Source organism: Eupeodes corollae, chromosome 1 (assembly GCF_945859685.1).
Source record: "Eupeodes corollae chromosome 1, idEupCoro1.1, whole genome shotgun sequence".
Classification (NCBI taxonomy): Eukaryota; Metazoa; Arthropoda; class Insecta; order Diptera; family Syrphidae; genus Eupeodes; species Eupeodes corollae.
Window position 1 is genome coordinate 144,168,456 of NC_079147.1, and position 20,220 is coordinate 144,188,675.

General features: G+C 36.6%; 1 protein-coding gene across 5 annotated transcripts in view; it reads left to right on the forward strand.

Annotated features, from left to right (window-relative positions):
• Positions 1–20,220, forward strand: part of LOC129946722 (extracellular sulfatase SULF-1 homolog) — a 336,741-nt gene that overhangs the window by 218,957 nt on the left and 97,564 nt on the right. For all 5 annotated transcript variants that reach the window (XM_056057007.1, XM_056057043.1, XM_056057036.1 and 2 more), the window contains 2 exons: positions 13,961–15,018; positions 15,091–15,260. In XM_056057007.1, the coding sequence (XP_055912982.1) occupies positions 14,149–15,018; positions 15,091–15,260 (1,040 nt within the window). In that variant the 5' untranslated portion in view covers positions 13,961–14,148. The remainder of the gene's footprint in view (positions 1–13,960; positions 15,019–15,090; positions 15,261–20,220) is intronic.

Genomic DNA, 20,220 nt, shown 5'->3' on the forward strand with positions numbered 1-20,220 from the left:
ATACAGGAAATCTAGTTACATATGTAGATAGGCACTCTTCTTATGGGGTTTGGTCTATCGCTGTCCGACTTCAACCGTTTTTTCGTCCTTTCTCCTGTGTATTGGGCTGCAAGTGCCGTAATATCAATTTGTTGGAAATACTATGGATTTAGCTTGGCTTACAAGCTTACAGGGGTTGGAGTGAGTTTGAGAGTGAGGTTGAGGGTGGTTATAATTTTCTAAGTAATTGGTTTTGAGGGTGGATTACGGGTGGGGATGTTTATGTAGATGTTGTAATTATTATTGTTGCTATTTTGTGGTACAATATATGTATCTAAAAAAAGAGGGTCATGGAAAATGATTGAATTAAATAAGCATAGTTACCGTTACAAATCATGGAAAATGCGGATGGTGGAAAAAGAAGAACGGTTCGGAGCCTCAGTGATTTTCGTGGTTAATAATAATTAGGACAGACAAGACAAATTTGTTTATAGAAGACGACTGACGTAAGGGATTTAGTGGTCATTATTAATATTTATTAGGGTCACTTACCTAAGTCCGATACATTTAATGTAAACAAATTTGATCTTAAGAAAAGTCTGGGCTATCACTTACAGTAAAACTTTGTATACATTATGTACAGTATAATGGTTCAAGCTAGCCTTGCAGTTTGTTGGGCATTTTATAAACATAATGTTTGTATAAAAAAAGTGGAGGAAAATTGTCTAGTATTTTGTCTTTCAAGAAAAGAAGCTTAGGAATTATTCGTATAGGAATTTATTAACAGCTCTTGAAGAACCAGGGCTTAGTGACTTACACAACTTCAAACCACTTCTGCGAGTAATGTCAGGGATGGAGGAGACCTATTGGTATTATTGAAGAATTCGAACAACTTGTTTGAAAAAAAGCACTTTTTCTTGGCAAGAACTATACTCTTGAAAGATGTGTCAATACCACTTAAGAGGAAGCATCTGTGAAATAAAACTTTTGGGCGGGATTGGTAGTAAGTGAAGCCAGATCTCTGACATGACAAACCTTTTAACTATATGAATGGATTAGATAGCTCTTTCATCTCTAGTACTGCATCCAAGCTGGAGAATTTGGTGAGCTTTTGATCTGTACGGGATTTCCTCCTTAGCAGCAACTTCGAGCTTAACACCAGGCCAGACTTCCTCTGACCTTCTAAAAGCTAACGTCTCAAACCGTAATGTCAGCCACTATCGTTTGTGATTGGAGCTGGTCCAGGGTTATCCCCATCATAACATTAAGGAAGTTTAATCGAAGCTTAACTTTTACCACCTGCCAATTTTTCACAGAGATAGTGCATTAACATCGTTCATGTTGATAAGCGCGACAACGAACTTGTGTTTCACAACATCACTGCCTGCATAGATATGCAATTAATTGCTGATGTTAAGCATTTTGTGGCTATTGGATACTGAAGTGGTACCCTCCATAGACTTTTGATGCTAAGACGTAGAATCTGGCCTGTATGACAAGCGAGCTCCCTCGTCCACCTTCAGAAGGTCTTAGAGGCCCAATCCATCTAGGACTTTTTGCAACGTTCGCAGTGGCTTAAGAGGTGGAAGAGTCATACATCACAGTACTTCTGCCGCTAAAATAAGGCTTCGGGTGTTAGGAAGGTTAACTTTCCTTAAGGGTAGTAAGACCATATGCTTCACAGTTTTATTACCACTGAAACGTAGATGTTCAAATGGTAGACATGTGCATTCAAGAAGACACAAGCGTCCGCAGGTTTTTCTCAAAACCCACATCAAGGCTAAATTCGGCAACATTAGCCTGATATGCGCGCATGCCCCCACAGAAGAGAAAGACGACAACACCAAAGATGTGTTCTTCGAGCTCTTAGACAAAACATATGAGCAGTGTCCTAGCTACGATATTAAAAAAATCCTGGGCGATTTTAATGCCAAGCTAGGAAGGGAAGACATCTCTGGTGGAATAATCGGGAAGAACAGCCTGCACGAAAAACCTTCCGACAACGGATTCAGGCTGATAGATTTTGCTGCGGGGAGAAACGTCATGGTAGCCAGTACGCGTTTTCCACACCTCAACTTCCACAAAGGAACTTGGACTTCTCCAGATCAATCTACCGTCAACCAGATTGGCCATATTGCGATTGACACCAGACACGCTTTCAGCATCATGGATGCACGAAATTTCCGAGGAGCTTACATCGACTCCTACCACTACCTCGTTGTAGCCAAGGTAGCACTTCGGATTTCCAGACAAGGCAAAACAGGGAGGTGCGGGTAGAAGTTACAACGTCGAACGGCTACAATCGCCAGAATTCGCCAAATAATTTTCCGATCGAGTTACAAGTAACCTCTCTCGAAGTTCTCTGCCGCCAACACAATGTATCGAAAAGCAGTGGCAACATTTCCAAGATGCAATCAGAGAAGCTGCCTCTTATGTGCTGGTTTTCAAGCAAGCACCAACAAGGTGCTTGCTTGATGAGGAAATTGGCAGGTAAATGCAGCCAAACAACATGCAGGCAAAGCAGCGCTGCGACGAGAGCTGCTCATAAGCTCTATGAGCAGAAGAGGCGAAAGGAACGCCGACTTCTCAGAAGGAAAAAGCGAGGGCATGAGAAGCGTGCCGTCGATATGTTGAAAGGTTTAAAAGCAGGAATGAAGTTCGAAAGTTTTATGAACAGCTGAAAAGAAATTCACAGGTACATAAACCTAGAACCGAAGGCTGCAAAGTTGAAAGTGGAAACATCATAGTGGAACCGCAGTCAATGCTGAGGACTACTTCTGCAGACTGTATAACGGCGATGACGAAACAAATTCCGCTTTCAGACAGGATGATCCATTCAAAATAGACGACGAAAGCCAATAATCCCGTCTTCCCGACTTAGGCGAAGTAAAGATTGTCATATCGAAGCCGAAGTCTAATAAGCCGCTTGAGCGGATGGCTTGAATGCCGAGGTCCTTAAAGCAGTTGGAGATAGGTTGGTTAGGAGCATGCACCAACTTATCTGTAAGATATGGTCACAAGAAAGCATACCTGATGAATGGAACCTCAGTATTGTGTTCCCGATCCTGAAAAAAGGAGACCCTTTAAACTGCACCAACTATAGAGGAATGAGTCTACTTAACATCGCCTACAAAATCTTCTCTGCGTAATATGTGAAAATCTAAAGAACATCGTCAACAACCTGATCGGTCCTTATCAGTGTGGTTTATGACCAGGAAAGTCCACAGTTGATCAAATATTCACATTACGTCAGATCCTGGACAAAAACCCAAGAGCACCAAATCGACACCCACCATCTTTTCATCTATTTCAAGGCCGCATATGACAGCATCTACAGGGACGAGCTGTATAGATCCATGTCTAGTTTCGGCATCCCTGCAAACTCGTCCGTTTGTGCAGGATGACCATTGAGAATTCACGCTGCTCCATAAAGGTTGGAAACAACTTAACAGAACCTTTCGATGTCAACAAAGCTTTTAGACAAGATGATGCCTTGTCAAGAGATTTCTTAACATCGTACTTGAAAGAATAGTGCAGAGCTCACACGTCAAAACTTGAGGCACTATTTTTAATGAGAGCAAAACAAAGTACATGCTATCGTCAGGAAAGGACCTACAACACCGACGTCTTGGTCAAAACGTCAACATAGACAGACGTAACTTTGAGGTAGTCAAGGACTTCGTCTACCTAGGCTCCGCTGTAAACGCAGAAAACAACACCAGCTCTGAGATCAAATGCAGAATAGCTCTTGCTAACCGCTGTTTCTTTAGACTAAGAAAGCAATTGAGTGGTAAAGTCCTCTCTCGAGGGACCAATGTGTTGCTATATAAGGCCCTTATCATTTCCGTCCTGCTATACGGTGCAGAAGCATGGACTATGACAAAAGCAGATGGAAAGCACCTTGGGTCGGTTCGAGAGAAAAGTTCTTCGTGTGATCTACGGTCCCGTATGCATCGAAGGTTAGTGGAGGAGAAGATGGAACGACGAGCTGTACGGGCTGTACAGTGACGTATACTTAGCCAGAAGGGTAAAAGTCCAACGACTAAGATGGCTGTGTCACGTAGAGCGCATGAAAACCAATGCTCCGGCCCGGAAAGTGTTCGAACCTGCACCCACAGGATAGCGCAGCAGAGGAAGACCGCGGATCAGGTGGCGTGCACAAGTGGAAAGTGACCCGCGAAACTGGTGACATCTAGCTAGGGACCGAGCTAGATGGAGAAGTTTGTGGGGTGAGGCCCTAGTTCACACAGGACTGTAGTACCACCTTAAGTATGTATCAAAGCTTGGAGAGGTAATTGGAGGGACGCCTATCAAACTTAATCTTCAATAAATTAATTGTAAGATATACTGTGTGGCTTGTGGCACCATTCCGATGAAACAACATGTATAATTCCATATGTTCCGATATGTGCCAAATCATGTAGCGACAAATATGACTATTCACAGAAACATGACAATCTTTTCCGTAGACCAACAAATATGGCCCAACAACTGCTCCGGAATGCAAACGGCACCAAACAATTATTTTTGTGATTTATGAACAATAACGCATAGTTTTCTTACTGGCGTACCCAAAAATTATTTTCTTCGCTGAAGATAATTTTGCAATGAAATTCATAAGCTTGGCGCTTTTCCGCCAATGCCCAAATGGTCCATCGGCTTCAACTCGTGAGTCAGCTTGATCTTGTATGGGTGTAAGCCAAGAGCGGTGCTTAATTCTTGAGAACGTCGTAGAATTGACTAATTTGGATCATTTGATACAGATGTCAGAACGACAGCTATATTTTTGACACTTAAAACAACTCGTTGTCTCACTCACACAGCAACAACACACAACGAAAATTTTGACTTACATTGGTGCACTTAACTTGTTATTTGGAAAATTGGAATCTGTTCTCTAAAATTTATGGTCGCTGACTCCGAATTTCTTTAGAATTTCGAGATTTTCTGAATAAACTAACAATGACAATTTCGTTATTAGTGAACGGGTGCGTTCTAAGTTAAATTCTTAGTTGTCAAAACCCTATCGGAAACTCATTGAACTAGTGATATGGATTTTTCTCAAATAAATAACCTTAACGATAAAAACTCAAGTTATGCCATTTAAAGTGTTTTGCATTCCTAATACACAAGCACAAATTAAATTATATTATTTTATTTTATTGCTGTTTGAATGGGTGAACTATAAAGTCCAAAATATCTTTGACCATAATCAAGTTTTTAGTAATTATTTTGTTCTTCGAACCAAAAACATAAAATGCACTTAACATAATTACGCATCAGCAGAGCCCTAAATTATTATTCAACTTTGGTAACAATAATGAAATATAAAACTTCACACTTAATTATGTACTAAAGCAGGATTGACACGCTTGGGTAATATTAAAATTTCTATTCCCACAAATTTTATTTAGTTTTTTTTTAAACTTGGTGATAGCCAGAAAATTTCAATCTTTTAATTGCAAACTTCGTTAGAGTCAGTGATGTGATGGTGATATGCATCTCGAATTGTGTGTGACTATTTTATGTGAAGACACAACTTGAACTTACCATCTGCATAAAACATTAAGATTAGCAATAGCAACCAGCCAGCAGCTTGAGTGCAATTCACCTCGACATCGAGACCTAGAGATGTGTTTTTCTTTCAAATAATAATTTAAGTAGCGTACATACAAGAGTTTTACAGTGAGATGATGTTTGGTGATTGCTTCTCAGAGCTTAAAGGTGCTTGTTTAGTTCTTCTACCAGTATTTGCAGAAGCTGCAGGGCCACTCCGAATCGCAGCTGGAGCCTTTTTCTGTGTCCATAGAAAAATGCTCATCAAGTGGTACTCTATACGTAGATGGTAACGAACTTCCCCGTTTAGGCATCATTTAATCTTAAAATCGTATAGATTAAACCATGTGGAAAAGTGAAGAGTACCGCTCAATGCTTTTTATCGTATTTTAAAATTCTTTTGAGTCAATTATTATTTGTACCAAAGAATTGATTTTCTTACTTCTCAGAAGGCTAAGATCACAGAGTAAATGTCAGGATTGTCATTTTTATTTTTATATATTTTAATAACGATAAAAACTAACGCCAAGTTAACAAACAAAATTTATTGAGCAAATAACAACGGACTTATATTGCTACCTTGAGGTACACCTGAATTAACAATAAATGAAGAGGATAACCTAGCGATTAAATGGTCATGTAGTCCAAGTGTCTTTAATCTATTTAAAAGTACTTTAAGGCTAAGTTTGTCAGGTATTTTTTTAGACATTCAAGTTGATTATCACAGGGAAAAAGTTTTCGGACAACAGACAATTTAGCTATAGGACAGTGGTTACACATACTCGTAAGATGCTTAGAAACATTTTGTGGGTTTCAAAACGCATATTTCCATCAAACTGGAAAATAACTGGTTAAACAGAATAAACAATGGGTATGAAAGGTGTTTCCTACATTTTTTAAGAATAAATGATGGCATGCTATCAGGATAAGAAATTAGGTTTTCGTCAAGTTTTAGAATTTTGTCAAGTTTGACGATTCAGAAGTTCCTAGAGTAATGTTTAATTGCACAAACTTCAACCTCAGCATTTGTTTTCAAATTGATTTTCCAAACGTTTAAATAATTAAAGATGTAAATTATAGGAAGAACTTTGCGGCATGTAGACAGCAAGGCTACCGACGTCCATTTTTATTTACACCACATTTCAAAGTCGAATAGTTGGAAGTCAATAATCTTCCTTCACCTGTTGTAAGCTTTTTCAATTGAAGCGGGTAGATTTTGGCGCCCCGTGGTGGCCATTTTGTTTTGGTGGTATCTGTCAAATCTTTTGTTTATTATTCAGTTGTTTATGCCAAACCATCATGGCAAGTAACACGATTGAACAGCACGTTCAAATGATAAAATTTTATTATCGAAATGAGTGTTCGTTAAAGCAAATATTACGCGCATTGCCACCATTCACAATCGACCCTTCAACGTTTGGTGGGCAAATTTGAAATGACCGGTTCAGTAAACAATCAGCCAACACCCGTTCGTTAAAGGAACGCAAGATCATTCGAGAATATCGCCTCGGTACGTGTAAGTGTACAGCAGAATCCGAGGCAGTCTATTCTTCACACAAGAGCTCGGGACTTTAGGCCTACATTCGTACAAGATCCAACTGAACCAAGAGTTTAAAGTTCATGACCATACACAACGCCGTTTGTTCTCTGACTGTGATTCGATTCATTTGGGAGAGGACTGCAATTTTGTTTCCAGTGAGCCAAATTTGAAATTTGCGTCTGTCTCGGCAGTCAAAGCAATGATTACCTACAACTTTTAGCTGTCAAAAATTGTTAACCTTTTTTGACATTCATCTGTCAGCTTAATTTAGTGATTTTTAATTAATGTTTTAAATTGACCTTTTCAACCTTGTCACTATCAAGTCAAGTTAAATGTCTTTTGATCAGACATTAAACCGGAGAAGCGGAGGCAGCGCCTTAGTTTGTTTACTATTTTCACCCAAATAATGAGCCGCTCCTGTTTACCCCCATATTTTTCCAAAGAATATATTATAATTCAACTTCATTGACTTATGAAATGATCCATGGGGTTGGTTAACCATTTGAATATTTTAGGTGAATATACATTTTGCAGATTTATCTATCTGATGGCAAAATTTATCTTTTTTATGTACATATTTATCATTCCATGATGGTAGTGGTGGTAAATAAATAAAGTGTTCATTGAAAATATGAAGAGAGAAAAAAAAGAAGCTTTTAAAATGTCAAAAAAATTATTAGTTGCAGGTGTTATGGGAGCCAAAGATTTTAATCGACAAAATAAGAATGTTCGTTCAAGTTGTTGTTTGTGGATTTTGTGAAAAGGTGGCGGTCTGGTAGAGGAGGGAGCTTGAAAATTATGATTAATTGAATTTTTATTGAGTAATGTAACTTGTATATTTACGGTGAGTGGATATTTTAAGACTTCTAAAAATGGAATGTAATTATGTACTTAAGAAATAATTGAATTGGATTTATATTGGCACGCAATATGTGTATGTAGTAGAGTGACAACCTTTAATGAAACCCATGTCCTAAAGAGTTTTTAATTATAAAACCGGGTTATCGTTGCCAGTGTGTTGAAAGTTTTAAATAATGTTGGCTCGAAAAGAATTGACCATTTGGCCATTAAGTGAAGGGATCATATCTCGTGATCTATGTTACCAATTTATATATATCAGTTCCTCGAATGATAAGCCTAATACCCGTCTTTTAAGCCGTTATCAATTTTTTTGGGGAACTCTGTCACCTGCATTGCCAATACATAAGTATAAAGTTTTCCAATAAAAAGTTTCATTTTGATTAGCCCGTTGTTACTTTTAAAGCTGTCCATGATTGACATGTGAAAAAAGCCAATACTAATATAGAACGATACACACTTAAATGTAGGCGTTCCTCAAATGACATTAACCATATTTTGCATAAAGTTGAAGTCCTAAAACGACTTTCAAAGTTCTGTTATTAGAAGAACCCAAGCTGATCGCATACCAGTTATGTTCTGTCCTTGTTGATTGAGGCCATGCACTACATGATAACAATAACAATCCAGAGTTTCAGAGATAAATCCTCTTTAATAATGAGGCCCGTTTTCACCACGAAATTTTGCGTTGGGGCCTAAACACGCTGACGTAAAAATGACATCACAATCTTTCTCAAGGGTGTCACGCGTTGTTAGCCTCAAAGAAAATTGCTGTTTTGCGACGTCATAGATTCAACGCGTTGCCGTTTAATTCTAGCTTTACGGAAAATGGCTTGAGACTAGCTTTATGACCTTTTTTCGAGGTTATCAAAATTATACACTGATATCTTGTAATATTACACCTTTAGACTTTTTGATTTGGGGTCTCTGTTGTGAAATATAATGTCTATATTGATTCAAGGCCTTAAAGATGGAATACGTTAAGTTATCGCGGACCGTAACCTTGGCATGATGTTTAGTGCGTTGGACTGTCATGCGAGAGGTGTTGGGTTCGATCCCTGCCTGTGCCACCTAAGGTTTTATTCACGGGTACTGCCTCTTTCTAGGAATTGACATATTCTACAAGAGTAATTCTTGTCATGAAAAAGCGCTTTCTCAAATAAGCCGTTCGGATTCGGCATATAAAATGTAGGTCCCCTCCATCCCTGCAATTACTCGCATACAGGAATGGTTGAGAGTTGTAAGTCACGCTTCTTCTTTTAACGAAGGCTTAAATAACAACGAAGCCATTCTCGTTTAACTATTTGGCGTTCCTTTAAAATAATAAATGCTGATTCTGAATTTAGGATAATTCAAATATTGCTCAGGTTTTGGTACGAAATTTTATTCGTGGTAAAGTAAGGAACGAAAAATTTGGTACTGCAATTTGTTTATGCGATTAAGGCATCTAGATTATTTTCTTTTCTATATGCCAACAAGCCGACGACATTGGAAGAGCGAAGAGCTTCACAAAATTGTGTCCCACCAATCAAACATTGTAAAAGGTTCCACGGTGGCATTGTGAACGAAAATTCTGCTCACTCAAGTAAGAGCTTCACCCGAATGAAATTGCACTTTAATTAGGTGTTGACATTTCAAAGAAAAGAAAAGTTAATTTAAAGACAAACTAACTAAACGAAACATGTGAACAAGTCCCGAAGAGATCAACGTTTTTAAGTGGGGCTTTAATAAATATCTTTTTGAGCATGTCACACTTAAAACGCATCAGATACAAAATTGTACAATAGAATCAAAAAGGATTTAATATTTTCAATATTTTTCAATATTTTAATATGTGGTTCAACTACAACATTATACAGAACAAATAAAAAGCGCGCTCAACAACCTCATCAATATAAACACGGCTAAACAGATTTTTGACAGGTAAGAGAAGTGTGAATTGAACTTCTTTTAAAAAGCTAACAAATGTATTAAAAATGAACATTTTATCACACATTAATTGTCTATTTTATATTAGAAACATGTATAGCATAGCCGTGAGATTATTACGTGGTGACGTCACAAACACAGTCGAAAGTCCGATAGATTTTTTAAAAACCATATTGAATATTTTGAAACTATTATCACTTTCAAGAAGATAATATATTTGATTTTTAATGATTTGCTATTTCCATCCTCTTCGGTTACGTCAGTTTTTTAAAAAATTGTTTGAGGTGTCAAGCCGTAGGATGAGTTGAAATCTTCCACAGCTTCGTTAACACCTATAAGCTGTAATATAGCTTATTCCACATGTGTACTTGACTCTTTTATTAGGACCACCTCCAGTTGAAATTCCAAACCTGATGAAGCATTTTTAAATAATTTGGTTCTATAATAATAGAAGAACAGGTTACCTTTCTTCACTCAGTTTCGAACTATATTGGGGACCCCGCCGCGCCGGCCGGACTATGCAGATCATTTGCAAATATTTTCCAGAACTCTGATATGTCGACCTTATATCCCTTGGGTTAACCTCATGGCCAAGTCAAGGCGTAAGTGTATTTTATGATAAAGCAATTCGCTTTGCCTTCTATTAATTAGTACCTATTGTGAATCTCCCTGAAAATTTTATTTCCCTCGGAATTTTGTGTTCCCATGGAATGTTTTTCCTTAACCGGGAATCTCCCAGGAAATAAAAGTGCCCTTAAACAAAAATTCTATGCAACTACAGCTCAATTTCCCAGGACAGTAACTCCGAAAGTTTCATTTAAGCATTATTTACGTTCCCAATGTTCGAGAGAGGGAAAAATTCCGTGAGAAATTTGTATAAACGATAGCTCCCATTGGTTTAGTCCTTAAATATAAAGAGAAACAAATTATTTCCTTTTTTTGTAATTTAAAAAAAAAGTAACATATTTCACCAAATGTGACTTTTACCTCGAAAAATTATGAGCGAAAGAAATAGATGTCAAAATACTTCATGTCCCATCCGAAAAAAAGTCCACAATAGGAAGACATCTTTCGACGTGAAAAGTTTTCCTTGCGAAACTCACAATAAGAAAAATGTGAAATGTCACTTTCTTTGAGCGAAATCCCCAAAAAAGCAAAACTTACAAACAAACTTGTACTTACTTGGATGCAAGCATAATCTATTTCAAAACTGTCTGTTTTGGAAGTTTATTTTTCGATTCCATTATATCGAAGCAATTACTAACGACTCAACGGTGTACTTTATACTTCATCAACACACAAAGTAAACTCAGTGAAATATGAAACTAAACGGATAGAGTAGTCGTGTTGAAGTGTGCTTACATATGCCACACAAAAACGTGTTCCAATATCAAGTGTCAACGGTAGCAACGGTGGCGGCAAAATAATAATGTTTGGATTGACATCCTTAAACAAGATTTACAGTTACACCAATGGACTTTTAACTTGTGGTGTTCATAGATATACCTACTAGCATAAGTGACAGTTTGCCACTGTCAGTAGAAAACCTGTGAGTGTATTTCTTATCACATATGAGCTGATTCGTGAGAATTGATTATAAGTTGTTGCTTGTTTTATTTTCTTAAGGTGGGCTTGAAGAAGTCGTGCAAGAATATTTTCTGTAGGAAAGTAATAGAGTTGCATTTAAACTTATTGTTAGCAAGCTTGCAAGATTGGTATTTTTTTTTAACAAAAGCCATGCGCTATCTTTTAACAAAATTGATAATAACAATTTCAGTGGAAGAGCCCAGTTAAAATTAGGGAGAAGAATTCTCATAGGTATATGACTTACGTTTTTAAGCAAGGAGCACTGTTTATTCCTCTTCCTCGTCCAAACATCTTCTGCAAAAGCCATTTGAGAATATGCCTTATGCGTGCATTCCTATATTCATTCATTTATGACACCAATTATCAATCTTAAATAAAATCTGCTTAGAAATATCAAATACCTTGAGCGTTATGGATATCCATTGGGCTTTTTCTGTTGCTGGTGGTAACGAGAGTAGAAAGGTGAAACATGGGTTGGTGGAAGAGAACGGCAGCTAGCTGATCGCGTTGAATGGGATAATATTGTTCTTGCTACAGCAAGGACCAGTAATGACTTTGCCACATAGACATCAAAATGGCCTCGTGTGCACACCACCAGCACACCCTTCAGTTCCACTAACCTCCAGCTATTACCGGAGTCACGAAGCGCAATGTCGTGGTCGCGGTAATCAATAAGACCGATGTTAATGGCAAAATTTAGTCTGATCGATGACAGGTGGTCAAAATAAAGCTCCCAGGTGGGTATTTGAGTATTTTGAGAGAGCTTCGTGGACCACTTCCTTCCATAAACGTTAGGGCGGTTTTGGTATTAATGTCATGTCAAACTCATGGTTTGTGGAGATTAGAGGTCTTGTGACACGTACAAGATTTCTGTCACCCGCTTATTGACATTTGGCCAGGTGCGAAACTTGTGGTTGTTGCTAATACAGATCTTAGGTCTTAGGTCAGAGCAGGGCAATGACAGAGGAGGTAAAAAACTTTTTCTTTCTCGTCCACTCAGCTTCTGCAAAAGTCTTTTGAAAATACGTTTTCACGTAAGGTGTGCTTTTTTTATAACCAAATCAAATACCTTGAGGGCTTTAAAGCTATGGTAGTAACAGTATGGAAAAAAGTGTTGAATTTTTAGCGGGTTCCTCTGCTTTACAATTTTCAGGAAAGTCCATAGCAAATCTTCGGTCAGCAAAGGTAAATGTTAAACTGTTGTCTTATCTCCATTAGAGATGATTGAAAGTTGTGGACTGTTATAGAATTTGTAGAGATAGAGTCCAAAGATCAAATGGCAGCCTGACTGTCTGAGAAAATTGGAATATCGTTTCTTTTTTTTTAGCCAGGGCTTCTTCTTCTTTTATCGCCAAAGGTCTGCCTGTAGCACGCTACAGTTATTGGAAAGGCGTTCGTTTATTCAGGCTTTTGCAAATGGGCGTTCAAATCAAAATGCATATCGTGCGCCTCGTCCAAATGTGCGTACAATCGGAAAAATCGTGCACAAATTTGAGCAAACTGGGTCTGGTCTGTTGGAGATGTGCACTTTGATGTCGTGCCCAACAATTTCACATCTCACGCTCATCGTTGATAAACATTATGCATAAAGACTGGCATACAATGTGCAATTACATCAACTAAAGCTTCTTGGCCATTTCAAGCGCCGTCATCGGTCAGAATGGTGGCAAGAAATGGCAACAGTGTATCTTCAGTGATGAGCAGACTCTCAACTCGTCAAATTCGTGAAAAAGAAGAATTGAATGGCGTGGTGGATCGTTTTTTTATGTTCCGAATTGAAAGATATGGATGTGTACGAAAGGTTGTTTAATAAAGGCGGTGCCGTGTTACCTCACGTGTTGGCGATGTCAATTTCCCGCCAAGATCATGTGATTAAACACCGTTGGGCTTCTTTCTTTGTGGTTATTTGAAAGAAATGGTGTACGTCGATATATTACCAACGACGTCATCGTCTGCAAGAAAGAAGTCTCGCACTATACCAACGAACCACACACAAAGGACCAAGAAACAATTCAAGTTAAAGGAAGAGGAGATGAGAATTCGGCACATTAACGGCATTTGAATCATCGGATGGAGATCGCGGCGGCCATTTGGCCAATATTTTGTACCATACATAATTGAACCAAACCAATACTATCATAATAAAAAAAATTACAATAATTACCTAAATAATTTGTGGTATATTAACAATCAACATCGGCCCTTAAAATTTAACCACCATTTTACATAGCCGAGCCGAATTTTGGACATTGCATAGTTTTGTAATGGTTTATACCTTTATCTTTTTGCCACTTCGTAAAGTAGAATCGGTCTGATACCCGATTAGTAACACCATTGCGTAATTGCAGTCGCTTTCCTAATTCTTTCTTTAATAGTACGTTTCTCATTTTATGTGTTATCTAAAATAAGACCCAAATATTTGACTTATCTGAAAACTTTAATTAATAGTTTAATTTTTCAATTTAAATACAAATTCATACTAATTATTTATTTCCATCTTTTTAATTACAGATCATCAGTAAACAACAAAAATAACAACAAGAACAAAGATGGAAACAAATCTTGACTAAAAAAATCCTTCTTCAAGCCTGGCTTTAAAGCTTCTCTATTCCGAAAACAACCACCGATAATACTAAATTCAAAACAGCCAGAGAAAGTGAGATAAAACTCCCGACCTAAAGTGCATTTCTTGCTCAAATATGTGGTCATATCGAATGCAACGTCTTGCTCTAGTTGCAATCGTAGCACTAATTTATCTTATGGATTTGCTATCAGCTGAAGAAAATATTTCCCATCAACCTAATCATGGAAGCAGAGATGCAACCTTAAAATCATCATCTCAGACGCCTTCATTAGCTTCGTCGAAAAATACGACGACAACAACAACGACGTCGTCATCTCCAAGAAGAAAGTCTCGCACTACACCAACGAACCACACACAAAGGACCAAGAAACTACCAAATTCCCAACAGCCTCACGAACATCGTCATCACCAACAGCATTCACTGCACCAACAACAACAGAACTCAGGCGGTTTGCCGCCGACGCTGTCACAAGCAAGCGGCAACTTAGACACTATGTTGCCGTTCAATGCGATACCATCAATGGCTCAAGGGATGCGTGAACGTAAGCCCAACATAATCCTCATCTTGACCGATGACCAAGATGTCGAGTTGGGTTCATTGAATTTCATGCCACGTACTTTGCGACTCCTGCGAGATGGAGGCGCAGAGTTTCGACATGCCTACACCACAACCCCAATGTGCTGTCCTGCAAGATCTTCCCTCCTAACGGGCATGTACGTCCACAATCACATGGTCTTCACCAACAATGACAACTGCTCCAGTCCCCAGTGGCAGGCGACCCACGAGACCAGATCCTTTGCAACCTATCTATCGAATGCGGGCTACCGAACCGGCTACTTCGGCAAATACCTTAACAAGTACAATGGGTCATACATTCCACCTGGCTGGCGGGAATGGGGTGGTCTTATAATGAACTCCAAATACTACAACTACAGTATCAACATGAATGGCCAAAAGATCAAACACGGCTTTGATTATGCTAAGGTATGTTTTGGTATCTCCACCACCCTAAAGTTTTTTTGTTGATTCTTTTGTTCTTCAAAATCCCCCACACAGGACTACTATCCGGATCTAATAGCAAATGATTCAATAGCATTCCTGCGGCAATCGAAACAGCAAAACCAAAGAAAGCCTGTTATGCTGACAATGAGCTTCCCAGCACCACATGGCCCCGAGGACTCTGCTCCCCAATATAGCCATTTGTTTTTCAATGTCACAACGCATCAGTAAGTGAATATTTTCTTCTCAAATGAAAATTTATTTTCCAGTGTGTGGCAGCGTCATGTATGTTTTTTGAGGGTAGTCGTTAAGTGGGTTGGGGTGGAGTGGTTTTAGGGGACGACAAACTGTAAATGGTTTAATTATAACTACATAAGTGAAATTGGATTGGGAATTTGGGAGTTTTTCTGGCATATAAATGAGTTTCATATTATATGTGAGGAGGTTTTATTAGTTTCATTTTTAAGTTGAAGAGATAGGCGTGTAATTTACGTGACGGCTTAAAATGTCATCCTCAGTTTTCTGAAAAAAGAAATAGTAATTGGGATAAAGATAAAGAAATTAATTTGTATGCCATCTGTTTATTTTATATGGATGCTTAATTATTTGATTGTATAATCAAATCAATTTGATGTTCACATTTAAGCAAATTGAAATTTCATTTTCTTTGAAAAACTTGACAAGGACTTCTGGAAACTAAAAACAGTAAAAACTGGTTAAATGAGACTTAAAGTCGCTATTTTAACATTTAACCACAGAAAAGCAATTCAAAGTATTCGAGAACCACAATTATTGAAACATTTCTTCTTACAATGTGTATAATGTTTTCGGTTTCTCAAAGAACGGAACTGAATCTGAAAGATCTGTAATTTTCGTTTCAAGCAAGAAACTTTTAAGGCTAGAATTTTATCAATAAACTGTGTTTAATAACAGTACTTTGAGAACTTATTTTTGATTTATTGTATTTCATTATAAAATGTGAAAAACTGTAGAATCATAGGCTTGGTTTTTATTATTCTCCGAAAATTGTACATCTTATCCATTTATAAATTTTATTTTGAAAATTAGTTAAATTACATTTAAACATAATATTAACATTAAGCAAAAACAAAAAAGGAACTTAAGTTCAAAATTTTCAGCCAAATACCTAAAGATAACGCGATCTAAACGCTTACGTCCTCGAAGCTCTCGTATTTCTAAGGATAAGGAGTTCCATAGTATGACAGCACAAACAAAGAATTGGAGCTCAGAGCAAGAGCAAGTGAATCTTGGTTTAATAAATACAAAAGATCGTATGGATGTAGAGAACACAATTTTGTTATAAAGATAAGATGGCTCCTTCTTTGCTACGATGCCATTCAAAGCCTTTAAAGTATTGTAACCTAGATATGCGTTTAAGGTACAACCAAGTAAATATTTCTTAAACGCGGAAACATGATCATAACGCTTAAGATTGTACACGTATCGAGTTATGTTGTTGAAGGCAACATTTAGGTTTTTTTTTTGGATTCTGAGCTATGACTGCAAAATATCTGGCATCCGTAAGTAATAATCGGGATAGTTAAAGTTTTTGCTAAGTAAAGTCTAATATCTTATGGTGTATGCTTCTGTGTGAAGAAAAGACTGACTGAAAGACGGGTTGGAAGGTCATTAATACACATGCAAAATAGCGATGGTCCTAGTATTGATCCCTGGGGAACTCCGGAATAAAGATCCAGCAATCCTGAAGCATGTTTGTCTACAAAGACAGCTTGTTTTCTCCCAGAAAAGTAAGAAAACATCAAATCGGAAGCTGAATCTTTGAATCGGAACAGCCTTTTCATTTTGGAAATAAGAACACTGTGAACAACCGTATCAAAGGCTTTCCAGAAGTCAAGTAATCCTAAAAATGATACTTGATCATGGTCAATAGCACATCAGTTACTTTAATGATAGCAGACACACAACTGTGATTTATGCTAAAGCCGGATTGGTTAAAACACATAAGGGATTGTTATTTGTTTTTAAAATTCAAGATCTGGCTATGTAAATTTTTTTTTAAGAATTTTTAAATAAATGGAAGAATTGAAATTGGTCTGTATTTGGGAGATGTTAAACGAGTAGCAGTTTTTTTGATCACAGGAATTACTTTTCCAACTTTCCAGGTATGACGAAAAGAGCTTGTCGTAATGATTGTATTGAAAATATGCGTATGGGAAGGAAGTATGTAAGGTACTATTATTTTAATAAACGAGGGGTGCATTTCATCAAATCCCATGGCTTTTGATTTAATTTTTAAAATACTGTCTGAAATTCAAAACAATTTAAGCTCGGATCCACTGGTTCCATATCATTAGCTATTTCTACCTTATTAAGAGATTCAGACTGGACTTTCAAAAAATCAGCATTAAGAACTTCAGGATTAATGTTTTCAGGGTATTTTCCTTTCAATGGTCCGACTCCAAGATCTCGTATATTTTTCCAGAATGTTTTAGAAGGTAGATCTTTCCTGAAATGATTTGAATATACCTGTATTTCAGATTCCCTTATTTTAATGCGAACTTTGTTTCGAAAGTTGTGAAAAGTATTATGAAACTCAGTCAATTGAAAACGTTTCCATTGTTTGTCTCTTTGTTTCATTAGTTCCTTAATTTCAAGAGAAAACCACGAATTGTGCTTGTGCTTGTGCTTGACCACCTTTGTTTTGAGCTTCACATGCTTTTCGAATAAACTACGAATAGAATTTTCTAAGAATAAAACCCGGTCATCGGCGGTAGCCATAAAATATATTTGTTGCCAGTTAATCTGAAATCGATCGTGTTCCAGTTGAGCCAAGTCAATATTTTTAAAATCTCGGTATTCAAAAGTAGTAGCCAACATTCGGGGAACAAAATCAAAGGTAGCAAAAATTAAATCATGTTTCGAAAAGGCGGATGCGGAAAGCTGGTCGTAGATCAAGAAGTTTTCGATATTATGGGTAAAGAACAAGTCTAACAGTGTTGCACTATCATTAATAAAATGGGTTGGATTACTAAAATTATTTGTATATAAGCTTAGGCTGTTCATTTGTTCAATAAATGATTTTAATGTTTCCTTGTTTAGCAAATTACAATTAAAGTCACCACATAAGACGATTTCAGAATAAAAAGAGGAAACACTCTTTAATACTGTGAACATGGGCGTAAAATCAACGCGTTTATTTGGACGATAAACCACACCTAATAAGCATTTATTCACACCATTAAAACATTCTTTAAGGCAATAGTCAACAAGGGAAGAGCTATCTGATCTGGCAACAAAACTGCGTTTTATTAAACTGCGAAAAAAGAAAATTAGAACCACCACCAAGACATACTACCAAGAGAGAAACATTTGTTAAAAGAAGTCGAAGGTTAGATAATTGGCTTATATTCAACGAAAAATATACAAAGGAATAAAAAAGCAATTTTTACACAAATAAAATAAAAATGAAAATATAAATAAAAAGAGGCTGGGATGCGACCCACACTGATAACTTCCCATCTCGTCTTTCGATTTGTCTTGCTTAAAGGTTTGTCTACGAGTATATTTGCGTACTATTTTTTATGAAAAAACGTACTGTTGGATTTTTATATACAAATTACTGAATATCGAAAACAATATTTTCTGTGAAATAAAATAAGTTTGAAGTCGAAGTATTTGAGTCGAAAATCAATGTTTACCAACTTTTGTTAAATTTTTGTAGGTTTTTATTTTTTAGAAAAAAACCTGCCATTCGATTTTTCTCAAAATGTGTCCTAATGTTTAAAACAATATTTCTTATAAGTAAAAACTAGTAAGAAACTAGTATTTCAAATTTTTTAAAAGATATTTGAGTCGAAAATCAATTATTACCAATTTTTGTTAAATTTTTTTTAGGTTTTTAGTTTTTTGTACAAAAACTGACAATTCTATTCTTTTTAAAATTTTACTGAATGTTAACAACAATATTTTTGAAAGACAAAAGTAAATTAAAGCCAATATGAAAAGATATTCGAGTCGAAAATTAATTTTTCCAACTTTTAATAATTTTCTTTTTCTCAACATTTAACAGAATGTTGAAAACAATATTTTTTATAAGATCAAATAAGTTTGAAGCCTAAATTTCAAGTTTTTGAAAAGATATTTGAATCGATATTCAATTTTTACCAACTTGAGCAATGTTTTTTTTTTAATTTTTATTTCTTATAAAAAAACTATCAATTCAAAATTTTATCTAATGTCAAAAACATTATTCTTCGTTGCACAAAATTGTTTTGGAGATGAAATCATATTTTAGTCGTAAGATTTTGGAGGTGACAATTTTTTTTTTCAGTTTTTTTTTTGATTTATAAAAAAACCGTTACATGGATTTTTTTCAAAAAATATATTTCTTTAATATCACGTTACAATTTATTATATTAAATTTAATTCAAGTCTCTAGCGTTTTTGGTTCGTAAGATATTAAGGGTTAACCAAAATGTTCACCATTTTTCAAACTGCTATGGTAAAAAAACCACCCACGCAATTTTCTTGAGAGCCCTTTCTGTATCTTTCTGCCTTATTATCTGTATAACAATCGATATCTCTTCTGGTTCTTGAGCTATGGAGGACGAAAAAACGTCGCGAACGTACGGACGTACGGACGTACGAACGTACGTACACACGCACGCACAGCCATCTTTCTAAAAATCTTTTATTTCGACTCTAGGAACCTTGAAACGTCAAGAAATGTCAAAAGTTTCAATTTGACAAATCGGACCCATTACAATAACTTCCTATGGGAAGTTAAAAATGAAAATAAAAATAGTAATGAAGATGGCCATTTCCAGGCATACGATTTTTCATCATAGTTTTGCTGTTCATTCAATTGATGTTCGGAAATATTTAAATTGGAGCTATTGACTGATATTATCAAAAGTGTTTTCGCAGCACCAGTGACACGTATAAACACCCTTCCGTTTCTAGTGTAATACCACAATTTTCGATTGTCAATTCTGGTACCGATTTTTTTTACAATATGACAACTTTAGTTGAAAGGAATTGAAACTCCGGTTATCATATTGACTTCCGTGGTAGCCAATACGAAAATTTAGCCAAATTTCAAGTTGTCTATCAGGTTTCAGTTACCGGTTATTTAATAATAATTTGATCTGGAAAGATAGGTCAAAGTTCGTTCCTTTTAACCAGCACATTCTTCGGTACTTCAAG